Source organism: Danio aesculapii, chromosome 4 (genome assembly GCF_903798145.1).
Source record: "Danio aesculapii chromosome 4, fDanAes4.1, whole genome shotgun sequence".
Taxonomy (NCBI): Eukaryota; Metazoa; Chordata; class Actinopteri; order Cypriniformes; family Danionidae; genus Danio; species Danio aesculapii.
In genome coordinates this window covers 59,425,756-59,439,618 of record NC_079438.1, presented here as the reverse complement: position 1 = coordinate 59,439,618, position 13,863 = coordinate 59,425,756, and the positions used below count along the sequence as shown (strand labels likewise).

At 37.4% G+C, this 13,863-nt stretch overlaps 1 protein-coding gene across 1 annotated transcript in view; it reads left to right on the top strand.

The window, feature by feature from the left end:
- Positions 1 to 9,067, top strand: part of pthlha (parathyroid hormone-like hormone a) — a 33,106-nt gene extending 24,039 nt beyond the window's left edge. The window contains exons 4-5 of the mRNA XM_056455156.1: positions 6,600 to 7,106; positions 7,889 to 9,067. Coding sequence (XP_056311131.1) covers positions 6,600 to 7,083 — 484 coding nt within the window. The 3' untranslated portion in view covers positions 7,084 to 7,106; positions 7,889 to 9,067. The remainder of the gene's footprint in view (positions 1 to 6,599; positions 7,107 to 7,888) is intronic.
- The last annotated feature ends 4,796 nt before the right edge of the window (positions 9,068 to 13,863 follow it).

Sequence of the window (13,863 nt, the reverse complement as noted above, 5' to 3'; positions counted from 1 at the left end):
TTAAGTTGAAGTAACATATGAACATGTTTTAATGGCTTTCTGATTGTCATAGAATTACATGTTACCTTAAATGTTTAAGTTGAATTAAATAGAATTTTACAAGTCACTTCAGCTTAAACTGACTTAAGACATCAAGATGAAATTTGCATAACTTAAATGACAAAAATGGAACCTATTATCATATTAAAATAAGTTGAAGTAACATATAAACGTGTGTTGTAAAGACTTTTTGACTGTCATTTACTGACTTGTTGTTGAATTAGTTCGAATTTTTTTAAGTCACTTCAACTTTAACTAACCTAAAACCTTAAAATTTGCATAACATAAATGATAAAAATGCAACCTTATTATCATAATAAAATAAGTTGAAGTAAGTTATAAATGTGTGATTTAATGACTTTTTCATAGGCATTTAATTACTTGTTGCCTTAAATGTTTTAGGTGAATTCAATTGAATTTTTCAAGTCACTTCAACTTAAACTGACTTAAAATATCAAGATGAAATTTGCATAACTTAAATGAGAAATCTGCAACCTCATTATCTTATTAAAATAAGTTGAAGTAACATGTAAATGTGTGATGGAAAGACCTTTTGATTATGTTGTTGAATTATTTGTGTCCTTACACTTTTAAGCTGAATCACTTAAAGCAGCTTGTGCATGTTATAAGCCTGATTAACTTGTTTAATAAGTTATAATTCATATAAAAACATATGTTGTCATCACTTATTAATCGTATATAAATATATATATATATATATATGTTTAAACATTTAATAGTACAGTTCATTTGCACAAAAGCATCAGATGAATGCATAATATAAATGCAAAAGTAAAATGAATGCAGTTCACCTCTGACATCTGCAGCGATTCAGGTGTTTTATTATTCTATGCATTTAGTTGCTTTAGAAACATTAGCTTTGTGCACAAAAACATTAAAAAAACAAGTAAATAATGTTTAAATCCAATTGCATGAACCTGATTTGAAAGTGCATGTGGATAAATAAATAGATAAATGACTTATAAGCTGCTTTCTATAAAGTCAGTCCAGCTAGTTATCTGTGTAATGTGTTTAAGTGTATAAAGTGACGTCAGGGTTGCGTTTGCTACTGAAAAGCCCGCCTCTGATCCGCAGTAAATGTCAGTGAGTTAGTGAGGGTAAATTAGGTCTGATTTGATTATGTTTTGCCTCAGATTAAATCTCTGCGCTTTGTTCAAAGGACAGGGTGTCTCATAAATCCAGCCCGTGGCCAAACAACACAAGTTGCTCTTTCAGCAGCGTTCACTTTAGCGCTTTTATCGCGGTGATCTCACGGCACATCAGAAAGGGCGTTCACCGTTTATAAGCAGCTAATGCTGACAAGTCCATCTGCCGGCCAGGACAATGCCTCCTGCTGGAGCTCTTTTTTCTCTCCTGCTGGAGTTTGAGTTGATCTGAAGCCAGCAGCGCCTGTGAAGATGAAACACACGGAGCCGGAGATCTCTCAGACCGCATGCATCGGGTGAAAGCAGGTCTCTCTCTCTCTCCCCCTCTCTCTCTCTCTCTCTGTCTGTTTTTTTAATTAAAACCAGCACAAAGCTGCAATTATCTTCAGGTATGCTAAAGAGGAACAGCTGGAAGGATGCCACGCTCTGAGTTTCTCTCTCTCTCTCGGCTGCTGGAGTGTTTAAAGTCGACCTGAAAGCGCAAGAGCTGAAACAAAAGAGCTTTTACATTCATGAAATCTGAAATCTGTTTATGGGGGATTGAGGAGGGGGAAAGAGCACACAGTGATATAAACCTCATATAAACCTCATATAATACAGAGTTATTGAGGAGATCATTAAGAGACGTGACTGAGAGAGTGATAGGTGGATGATGAATGAATGGATGGATCAATAGACCAATAATAGAGTTAATAGACTGCTGAATGAATGAATGAATGAATGAATGAATGAATGAATGAATGAATGAATGAATGAATAGAAGGATGATAGATGGATGGATGGATCAATAGACCAATAATAGAATGAAGACTGCAGAATGAATGCATGAATAAATAGAAGGATCATGGATGGAGAGATCAATAGACCAATAATAGAATGAAGACTGCTGAATGAATGAATGAATGAATGAATGAATGAATGAATGAATGAATGAATGAATAGAAGGATGATGGATGGATGGATAGATCAGTAGACCAATAATAGAATGAAGACTGCTGAATGAATAAATGAATAGAAGGATGATGGATGGATGGATGGATGGATGGATGGATAGATCAGTAGACCAATAAGAGAATGAAGACTGTTGAATGGATGAATGAATTAATGAATGGAAGGATGATGGATGGATGGATGGATGGATGGATGGATGGATGGATGGATGGATGAATGGATATATCAGTAGACCAATAATAGAATGAAGACTGTAGAATGAATGAATGAATGGAAGGATGATGGATGGATGGATGGATGGATGGATGGATAGATCAGTAGACCAATAATAGAATGAAGACTGCTGAATGAATGAATGAATGAATGAATGAATAGAAGGATGATGGATGGATGGATGGATGGATGGATAGATCAGTAGACCAATAAGAGAATGAAGACTGCTGAATGGATGAATGAATTAATGAATTGAAGGATGATGGATGGATGGATGAATGGATAGATCAGTAGACCAATAATAGAATGAAGACTGCTGAATGAATGAATGAATGAATGGAAGGATGATGGATGGATAGATCAGTAGACCAATAATAGAATGAAGACTGCAGAATGAATGTATAGGATGACGGATGGATAGATTGATGGATAAATGGATGGATGATGGGTAGATTGATGGATGTGGATGGATGGATTATGAATGAATGGATAGATGGATGGATCAATAGACCAATAATAGAATAAAGACTGCAGAATGAATGAATAGAAGGATGATGGATGGATGGATGGATAAATGGTTGGATAGATGGATAATGAATGAAGGATAGATGGAAGGATGGATCAATAGACCCATAATAGAATGAACAGACTGTAGAATTGAATGAATGAATGAACAGATGGATAGAAAGATTAAGTATATATGGATGTATAGAATGATGGACGGATGGATAAACTAACGATTCGCAGCTCCACAAGAAAGATGGATGGATACTGTATTGATGGATGATGGATAAATTGATGGATTGATGGAAAGAAGGGTGACGGATAAATGGAAGTATGGATGAATGGATAGATGGTTGTATAGATAAATGGATGCATGGGTACGTGGATAAATGAATGGATGGATGGATAGATGAATAGATGGATGGGTATATAGATTAATGGGTGGATCAATAGACCTATAATAGAATGAATATGCTTGATGGATAAATATATGGATCAGTAGATGGATGAATGAATAGAAGGATTGATGATGAAAGGATTGTAGGATTGGTGGATGAGTATGATGCAGTGAATTAATAGTTAGAATAATATTTAGATGGATTAATGTGTGAATTAATGATATAATTTATGAATGAACGGATTGATGATGAGATACAGACAGACAGACAGACAGACAGACAGACAGACAGACAGAGAGACAGATAGATGGATAGACAGACAGACAGACAGACAGACAGACAGACAGACAGATAGACAGACAGACAGACAGATCGATAGATAGATAGATAGATAGATAGATAGATAGATAGATAGATAGATAGATAGATAGATAGATAGATAGATAGATAGATAGATAGATAGATAGATAGATAGATAGATAGATAGATAGATAATTTTAGATGAGTTTTGTATGAGTGGTTTTGAAGTTCTGTTGAAGAAATAAGAGGTGTAATATTCATATTTATGTTCATATTCATCTTTACAGCTTCATTTAGCTGATAAACACCTGCAGTGGAGATGCTCTTCTGCTGATGTTCATTCATGCAAATAACTGATGATAATTCATCTCTCAATCCTCTGATAGATTAAAGGAGGAATCAAATGAAAAGGCTGATTTATTTTTAGATCCACTTGTTTTGGGGGGATTATGTAGGATTTCTGATGCATTGTAGTGGAGATAAAGCAAAGAGAAGTGCAGTAAAGATAAAACCATCTACATTACAAACCTCTGTGTTTATGGTTGATCATAATTAATTAACTAATTACAAATAATCATGTAATTTATAATGAGTAATAATATGAAAAAAATGATTGTAAAAATTATATCTCATTTAAATAATGAAAGAAATTAATATTAGAACATTTTTCATTAAACAACAACACAAGTATTATTTTATTTGTTATTAATACACAGATGAATTATTTTCAGTGTGTGTGCGTGTGTGTGCGTGTGTGTGTGTGTGTGTGTGTGTGTGCGTGTGTGTGTGTGTGTGTGTGTGTGTGTGTGTGCGTGTGTGTGTGTGTGCGTGTGTGTGTGTGTGTCTCAGTAATGTGACTGTTTTCTCATGTGCTCTGCTGCCCTCTAGTGTTCACATCCTTGTGTGTGCGTGTGTGTGTGTGTGTGTGTGTGCGCGTGTGTGTTATCCTCCTGCTTTATTTAAGTTCCAGCTTTAAAATATTACAAAAATATCTGGTCCTTTTTGTTTGAACATTTATTTAAATAACTTTAGTTTTTTTATGGAAAGAAATGTATTTAGTTGCTGTTATTTCTATTTTTGTTTGTTTGTTTAATCAGCATTTTGAAATATTGTTGACTTTATATTTTAAAAATAATTGTTTTTGAAGTCAACAGATTTCGTTTCACAACCCATTTCCCCTCAGGAATTAAGCGCATTACTGAACGAAGCAACTTATTATTTATATTGAAAGGTATGGAAGCATATGAGTAGCAATATTCATTTTAAAATGTTATGCAAAACTGCGATTCAATATGTAAAATGCTATATATTTTTGTATTTGAATTTGCATCTACACACTGAAAAAAATCACAGTAATAAAGTATATTACTATTAATAATATAGAAACCATATAAGAGTTAAACTACTGTATTACATTAATTTATACTGTTAATACACCAATGTACATCACTGATGAGAAAAACAACTAGAGATAAGTCATCGTAATGTCAACAACAGCATAAAGAAAATGAAATATCATGCAGGGAATGCTGGGAAAGTTAATTTAGGGTTATTAACTGTATATATTAAGGTTACAGGTTGACTTTTACTGTTTCATTTTTACAGTTTCTTATGAATTAAAAAATAATGATTAAATAAGATTAAAAACAATGAAATAATAAGTGATTTCCATGGTAAGAAACTGCAAAAATGAACCAGTAAAAGTCTGTAACTTTCCCAGAGTTCTCTGCATGACACTCCCTTTTTATGTCTTTTTCTTGACATTTTGGGGTTTTCTGTTACATCTAATGTTAATAAATAATGTTAGTTGCATTGCTTTAATTTTGTGTGTGTTCCCATGATGGTGTTCAGCAGTTGTGTGAGGCCACTGAGCATCTTCTGTATGTGTCTATGTGTCTCTACTTGTGGAAGAAGTTTTTTGTGATGAGTTTAGTTCATCATGTGACTTTCTCATTCACACCTGCCTGTGCTTGTGTTCATGTGTGTTACAAGAGGATATGATGTGTAGACTTTAGTGATGGGAAATTTTACAACTAGCCCAAACGTTGATCACACTACAAACAAGTCAGAACTAGAATGCTATAAGAAAGAGAGAATAGTCATTGATTGTTTACCTGGTGTTCTGTCTGTGATCAGCTCAGCTCTTCAAGTTTGATTCAGTCTTTCTCGTGCCACAGACAGACTCATTCAAGCTTCACAAATGAATACAGTCTGAGCCGGTAACAGTTCAGCTTTTCAGCCTTCGGGATATTGAGTCGTTCATTCAGCATGTAAAGAGAAGAACGACTCAAACCTGAGGACTCAAAAGTTTTGCTTCGGCTCTGACTGAATATGATTGGCTTCTGTCTTTCTCATGGTAAACGAAGGATGAAACCCGACTGAAGACAAGCAAAAAGGAGCTAATCTTCTCCTCCACCAGTGCAATGTGTGCATGTGCTAATGAAAACGACTCATGGCTATGGAGTCACATTAAAGATTCATTCAAAATGAACAGATCATTCAGCAATGACCCATAGTAGATGTTTGTCCTTCAAAACACTGGTGTATAATATTACAGTATAAACAAATGAAGTACAGTAGTTTACCATAACATGTGGTTTCAGTCGTTAGAACTGTCAGAGTTATTTTTAGAGCATGCACACCAAGCTATTGGACACCGAGGCGAGCATCGACACACACACACACACACACTGTCTCTAAGTTCTGCTCGCTCATGCTTCTCTGTTGGTGGATGAGGAGATTCCCCTATGTGTAAAGAGTGCCCAGAAAAGCGCTATATAAATGTAAGAAATTATTATTATTATTATTATTATTATTATTATTATTATTATTATTATTATTATTATTATTATTATTGTGGCGATGATGGGTTAAAAAAATCATAAAAAGTCGAAGGCAGGAACAGGATTTTGAAAAGTAACGTTCCCGGTGGAAGTTACAGCCCTGATTAAATCAAGCAGAGATATTGAGTGTTATTTTGAGTAGTTGGAGATATTAACAGTGCAGTTTTCTCTCTTTGTGTGTGCAGGAAGCGTTCAGTGACCCACGCTCAGCTGATGCATGACAAAGGCCGAACGCTGCAGGATTTTAAGCGGCGCATGTGGCTGCAGGAGCTCCTGCATGAGGTTCACACCGCAGAGATCCGGGAGGCGCAGCAGCCCAGGGGCGGAGTCAGCATAAGCAGTGGCGCAGGGGGTGGGGTCGGGGCTGGAGTCTCTATCACACTGCCTGCGGGAGTGGGCGTGTCGACTGGAGCAGGCACCGCCCACCCCAAACCCGCTGGCGGCACCAAGAACCTGCCGATGGGCTTCGGGCTGGAGGACGAGGAGGGCACAAACCTCCCGCAGGAGACCCACAAATCCCAGAACTACAAGGAGAACATGATAAAGGGTATGAGGAGGAAGAAGAAGGGGCGCACGGGGAAGAGGAGAGAAGGAGAAAAGAGGAAGAGAAGAGCTCGATCACTGCAGGAGTTCAGCAGCGGCATCCATCTGCAGCCATACAGCTGTTAAAACACTGTCAGACTCTGACGACGGTACGACTATCACAAACATATGCAAATCACATACAGCCACGCCCCTAAAACACTGTCAGACTCTGACGATGGTACGACTATCACAATCATATGCAAATCACATACAGCCACGCCCCTAAAACACTGTCAGACTTTGACGACGATACGACTATCACAATCATATGCAAATCACATACAGCCACGCCCCTAAAACACTGTCAGACTCTGACGATGGTATGACTATCACAAACATATGCAAATCACATACAGCCACGCCCCTAAAACTGTCAGACTCTGACGACGGTACGACTATCACAAACATATGCAAATCACATACAGCCACGCCCCTAAAACACTGTCAGACTCATAATATACAATTCTAGCTAATATATTTGAACATATATGTAAATATTTGTAATTATAATGGGTGAAAAAACATATGTTAATAGACATGTTTGCAATATTTAAAAAATGCACATATATTTTATATTTGAAAAAACTAACATATGAACTTGTGTCTTTATAAATGTCATTTGCGTAAATTTCCATATATCAGATTACTATGTGGGAGAACATGCTACAGAACAAAAAACTAAACAAAAAATGTCAAAAGAGTTTACATAAAATAGACATGTGTACTGTGTATATTTATGTATATATATAACTAAATACACACACAAACACACACACACTCACACACACAGTTCATAAAACACAAAAATATACAAGAGAAATAAATGTACTTATACCTATAAATGAATAATTCTCCTGATTTGAAAACATTTCTCCTTCTTGTCTTTCAGATTGCGAGGACTTCAGAAATGGACGCCTAAATGCTCACGTCCACTGTAAAAGTGAGAGGAAATATTTATTGCCTGTAAATAATCTCAAAGTGACGAAGACTAATATCGATACTGCATTATTTCAGCTCCGCGGAGCCACAGATTTGGATCCTTGTGAATACTTTGCTTTATTTTTAGTTTGATTTTCCTGTTTATCCTTTTATTTTAGGACTATGCCTCTATTACGCTGTCAGAATTCCTGTAATTTATTTTGTTTGAATGGTGTATTTATTTTGTAAAGGTATCAAGGTGCTGCTGACCTTCTATATTTTTGTACTATAATGCACTTTAGATATATAAATCTAGAAATATATAACAAGTCATGTTGTTTAATGGATGTGTTTTGTGGTTGAGTTGAATGAAGAAGACTGCAGAGTCACCCTGTTTATCAGCTTTCACATCTGTGTTTCTGTCACAAACCCTAGTGAGCTCCCTGTCTAGGCAGGGTCTGTGGAGATGTTCACTATTAAGGGTCCGCATTGCAGAAAGGGCAGTGTTTGAGCTGTGTGTAAAATGTGCATCTATTTAGATTCAAGTTTTTACCAAAAAAAATAATAAATCTGATCATTGAAACTTCTATATTTATATTCAAACTATTTTTCAACCCATATTCATAATCATAAAGTCAAATATGAACCATAAACTCATATTTCTGTATTCAAAGTTCTGCTATTGTTTACCAACACATTTAGTATTGGGTTTTATTTAAATAATCTTTTTTAATGCATTCATTAAATTCCGATACTCTCTTTAAAATGCATGGTTGTTTTTTTAACCCAATGTTGGGTCAAATATAGACAAACCCTCAACATTTGGTTAATATTTTAAATTTGATACATATTTTCTGTTAAAATCTCATTTAAATGATGTTTTTTTTAACCAACAGTTTGATTTTTCTTGTATTTGACCCAACACTGGATTTGTTCAGATTTGACCTAACATTGGCTTAAAACAACCCTGCATTTTATAGTGTGTACAACTGGAATAATGTTCAGAAGTGCATTATTAAACACACTGCATGATTTTGTCAGGTATGATGTGAACATCTATGTTGATCCTGGAACATCATTTGTGTTGAAAACATAATCCATACCTGTTCCCTACCCCTAAACCCAACCATAACTGTAAGTTATTCCCAAAATCAGAATCAGAATCAGAAAGAGCTTTATTGCCAGGTATGTTCACACATACGAGGAATTTGTTTTGGTGACAGAGCTTCTACAGTGCAACAGGATAACAGAGACAGGACAAAAAACAGATAATAAATATATTTTTTTAAAAATAGAAGTAAGTAGTGAGTGCAAATATACAGATTGACAAGTGTATGTACATGTTTATTACTATATACAACGTTATATGTGCAGCTGTTATGTGCAAATTGGCATGTAAAGTGTGTTGTTAAATAAGTGTATATGTGTATAAAGTGTATAGCAGTAGTGATGTTGGTTCCACAATCATTATCATCAAGTGTTCATGAGATGGATTGCCTGAGGGAAGAAACTGTTTCTGTGTCGGGCTGTTCTGGTGCGCAGTGCTCTGTAGCGTCCACCAGAAGGTAAAAGTTCAAAGAGGCAGTGTGCTGGGTGTGAGGGGTCCAGAGTGATTTTGGCAGCCCTTCTGCTCGCTCTGGATAAGTACAGTTCTTGGGGAGTAGGAAGGGTTGTACCAGTGATTCGCTCAGCAGTCCGAACTATTCGACGTAGTCTTTGGAGGTCGTATTTAGTAGCTGAGCTAAACCAGACAGTTATTGATGTGCAGATGACTGATTCAATGATGGAGGTGTAGAACTGTTTCAGCAGCTCCTTTGGGAGGTTAAACTTCCTCAGCTGACGAAGAAAGTACATCCTCTGTTGAGCTTTTTTGACAATGGAGTCAATGTGAGTGTCCCACTTCAGGTCCTTAGAGATGGTGGTGCCCAGGAACTTGAATGACTCCACTGCTGCCACAATGCTGTCCATGATGCTCAGTGGGGGGAGAGCAGGGGGGTTTCTCCTGAAGTCCACTATCATCTCCACTGTTTTGAGCGTGTTGAGCTCCAGGTTGTTGTGGCTACACCAGACAGCCAACTCCTTAACCTCCTGTCTGTAAGCAGACTCGTCACCGTCCTGAATGAGGCCGATAAGTGTGGTGTCGTCTGCAAACTTCAAGAGCTTCACAGAGGAGTCTTTTGATGTGCAGTCATTCGTGTACAGGGAGAAGAGCAGTGGGGAGAGGACACACCCCTGGGGGGCGCCAGTGCTGATTGTGCGGATGCTAGATGAGAATTTTCCCAGCTTCACCAGCTGCTGCCTGTCCGTTAGGAAGCTGTTGATCCAATGACAGACAGAGGTGGGCACAGAGAGCTGAGTTAATTTGGGCAGGAGAAGTTTTGGGATGATAGTGTTAAACGCCGAGCTGAAGTCAACAAACAACATCCTCACATAGGTCCCTGGTCTGTCTAGGTGTTGCAGAGCATAATGCAGTCCCATATTAACCGCATCATCCACAGACCTGTTTGCTCTGTAGGCAAACTGAAGAGAGTCCAGTGAGGGTTCAGTGATGTCCTTCAGGTGAGCCAGCACCAGTTTTTCAAAGGACTTCATGACCACAGATGTTAGTGCCACCGGTCTGTAGTCATTTAGTCCTGTAAGTTTGGGTTTCTTTGGGATGGGGATGATGGTGGAGCGTTTGAGGCAGGAGGGCACTTCACACAGCTCCAGTGATCTGTTGAAGATCAGGGTGAAGATGGGGGCCAGTTGGTCAGCACAGGATTTTAAACAGGCTGGTGTTATGAAATCTGGGCCTGGTGCTTTTTTCCTCTTCTGTTTCCGGAAGACCTGGCACACCTCCTCTTCACTGAACTGTAGGGCAGGTATGAGGGAGGCGGGGGATGGTGGTGTTAATGGTGGCGTGAAGAGCAGTTCAGAGTGGGTGTGGGGGGTTTTCTCAAACCGGCAGTAAAACTCATTCAGGTCGTTTGCAAGTCGTTCATTGTCTACAGTGCTGGGGGATGGTGGAGAACACTAATATGGTACGATGGAGATACGATGGAGAACACTCATGTAGAAGTGCATAACCCTAACCATAAGCCTAAACTTAACATAGACAGTAGATGTATTCTGATTGGCTGATTGGAATGTCTTTCCAGGATCAACATAGACGTTAACCCAGGAACTGGGTTACTTGGTGAAATCATGTTGGCGTTATTAAAAGCATTTATAAATCAAAGTATGAATGTTGTTGAAATATGGAATATTAGTGTCTGTCTATTGGTTCAAATTGAATTATTGATAAATATATAGGCATGATTATTGTTTATAAAACACAGTGTTTATTAGTGGTACACTCTAAACAAATGTTGGGTTGTTGTAATTCAGTGTTGGGTCAAATATGGACAAACCCAACCACTGGTCAAAAAAAGATGAATTGAAATTCAATATAATATAAATCAAATATTTTAACTGAACGTTTATTTTGTTGTTGTTAAAATTGTTTGATCCAAATAAACACAATTTGAACACACAAATCTTCAATACAGCTCTAAATATTTAATGAGAATAAAAGTAGAAAAGTAAGAGAGAGAGAGAGATATCTATCAAGAGTATATTTCATGCTAAAGCGACCCTTTGTTTAGTGTATTTGCTCTCCTGTCAGTGTTTTGAGTGCAGACGCTGCTCACTGGGGTTTGAGGCTGAACGTTTGTCATGGTGTTTATTTGTGTTTTTGTTTGCTGCTGATCTTCATCATCATCTTCAGAGGATCTCCTTCAGCTTCAGCTTCACCACACATCAGTGTACACACACACACACACACACATACAGCACACGCTGTAGATGAACTCTTGTTGTTTTGCACTGAGAGAAAAAATAACCCTGTACTGAATGAATTAAACATCTGACAATTTCCTGCAGAGTCTGACTCGTGTGTGCGTGTGTGTGTGTGTGTGTGCGTGTGTGTGTGTGTGTGTGCGTGCGTGCGTGCGTGCGTGCGTGTGTGTAATCTCTGGGTAATTACAATTTTTGTATCTCACAGTTTTGTTCTCAAATTTCAACATTTGATTCAGTATTTTTGTTTAATTATGGTGGCTTGAAAAGCCAGCATATTGTTATCTATCTTAAACTTATTATTATTCTTCTTCTTCTTCTTCTGAGACTAATTTCTAAGTGTATCTCCTCCTAGGCCTTTCAAGCTACATACTTCAAACTTTCGTCAAACCTTCGAACTGGTCTGACTCGGGTTGCTATATCTTTTCTAACTGATCCGACCTTGGGTTTTCCGAAAAACGACCCAGAAAAATCCCAAAAGTCCCATTGACTTAACATTGGGTCAAACTTTGTGAGCTCATAACTCTGCATCAGACTGTCCTACAGACTTCTAACTGGACTCATTTAACTCAGTCTAGCCAGCAGCCAATAACTGATGACTTTTTAACTTACTAGCCACTCCCTAGCAACCACTTACAGCACCCTAGCAACTGTCCCATAGACTTCCATTGTAAAAGACTCCCATAGACTTAACATTGGATCAACCTTTGTGAGCTCATAACTCTGCATCAGACTGTCCTACAGACTAGAGTCTGGCCTCATTCAACTCAGTCTAGCCAGCAGCCAATCACTGATTACCTTTAAACTTACTAGCCACTCCCTAGCAACCAATTTCAGCACCCTAGCAACTGTCCCAGAGACTGTGACTAGCTATTCTAACACACGCTAACAGTTTTAACATCCTACTGACATGCTAATCTTGCTAGAAAGGTGCTAGCAACACGATAGTGACATGCTAGTCATGCTAGTAACATGCTAATTCATGCTAGAATCATGCTAACAACATGCTAATTCCTGCTAGAAACAAGCTGATTCATGCTAGAATCATGCTAGTAACATGCTAGTTACATGCTAATTAATGCTAGAGTCATGCTAGTTACATGCTAATTCATGCTAGAAACATGCTAATTCATGCTAGAATAATGCTGACAACATGCTAATTCATGCTAGAATCATGCTAGTAACATGCTAATTCATGCTAGAAAAATGCTAGTAACATGCTAATCCATGCTAGAATCATGCTAATTCATGCTAGAATAATGCTAACAACATGCTAATTCATGCTAGAATCATGCTAGTAACATGCTAATTCATGCTAGAAAAATGCTAGTAACATGCTAATCCATGCTAGAATCATGCTAGTAACATGCTAATCCATGCTAGAATCATGCTAGTAACATGCTAATTCATGCTAGAATCATGCTAGTAACATGCTAATTCATGCTAGAATCATGCTAGTAACATGCTAATTCATGCTAGAATCATGCTAATAACATGCTAATTCATGCTAGAAACATGCTAGTAACATGCTAATTCATGCTAGAATCATGCTAGTAACATGCTAATTCATGCTAGAATCATGCTAATAACATGCTAATTCATGCTAGAAACATGCTAGTAACATGCTAATTCATGCTAGAATCATGCTAGTAACATGCTAATCCATGCTAGAATCATGCTAGTAACATGCTAATCCATGCTAGAATCATGCTAGTAACATGCTAATTCATGCTAGAATCATGCTAGTAACATGCTAATTCATGCTAGAATCATGCTAGTAACATGCTAATTCATGCTAGAAACATGCTAGTAACATGCTAATTCATGCTAGAATCATGCTAGTAACATGCTAATTCATGCTAGAATCATGCTAATAACATGCTAATTCATGCTAGAAACATGCTAATTCATGCTAGAATCATACTAATAACATGCTAATTCATGCTAGAAACATGCTAGTAACATGCTAATTCATGCTAGAAACATGCTAGTAACATGCTAATTCATGCTAGAAACATGCTAGTAACATGCTAATTCATGCTAGAATCATGCTAGTAACATGCTCATTCATGCTAGAATCATGCTAATAACATGCTAATTCATGCTAGAAACAAGCTAGTTACATGCTAATCC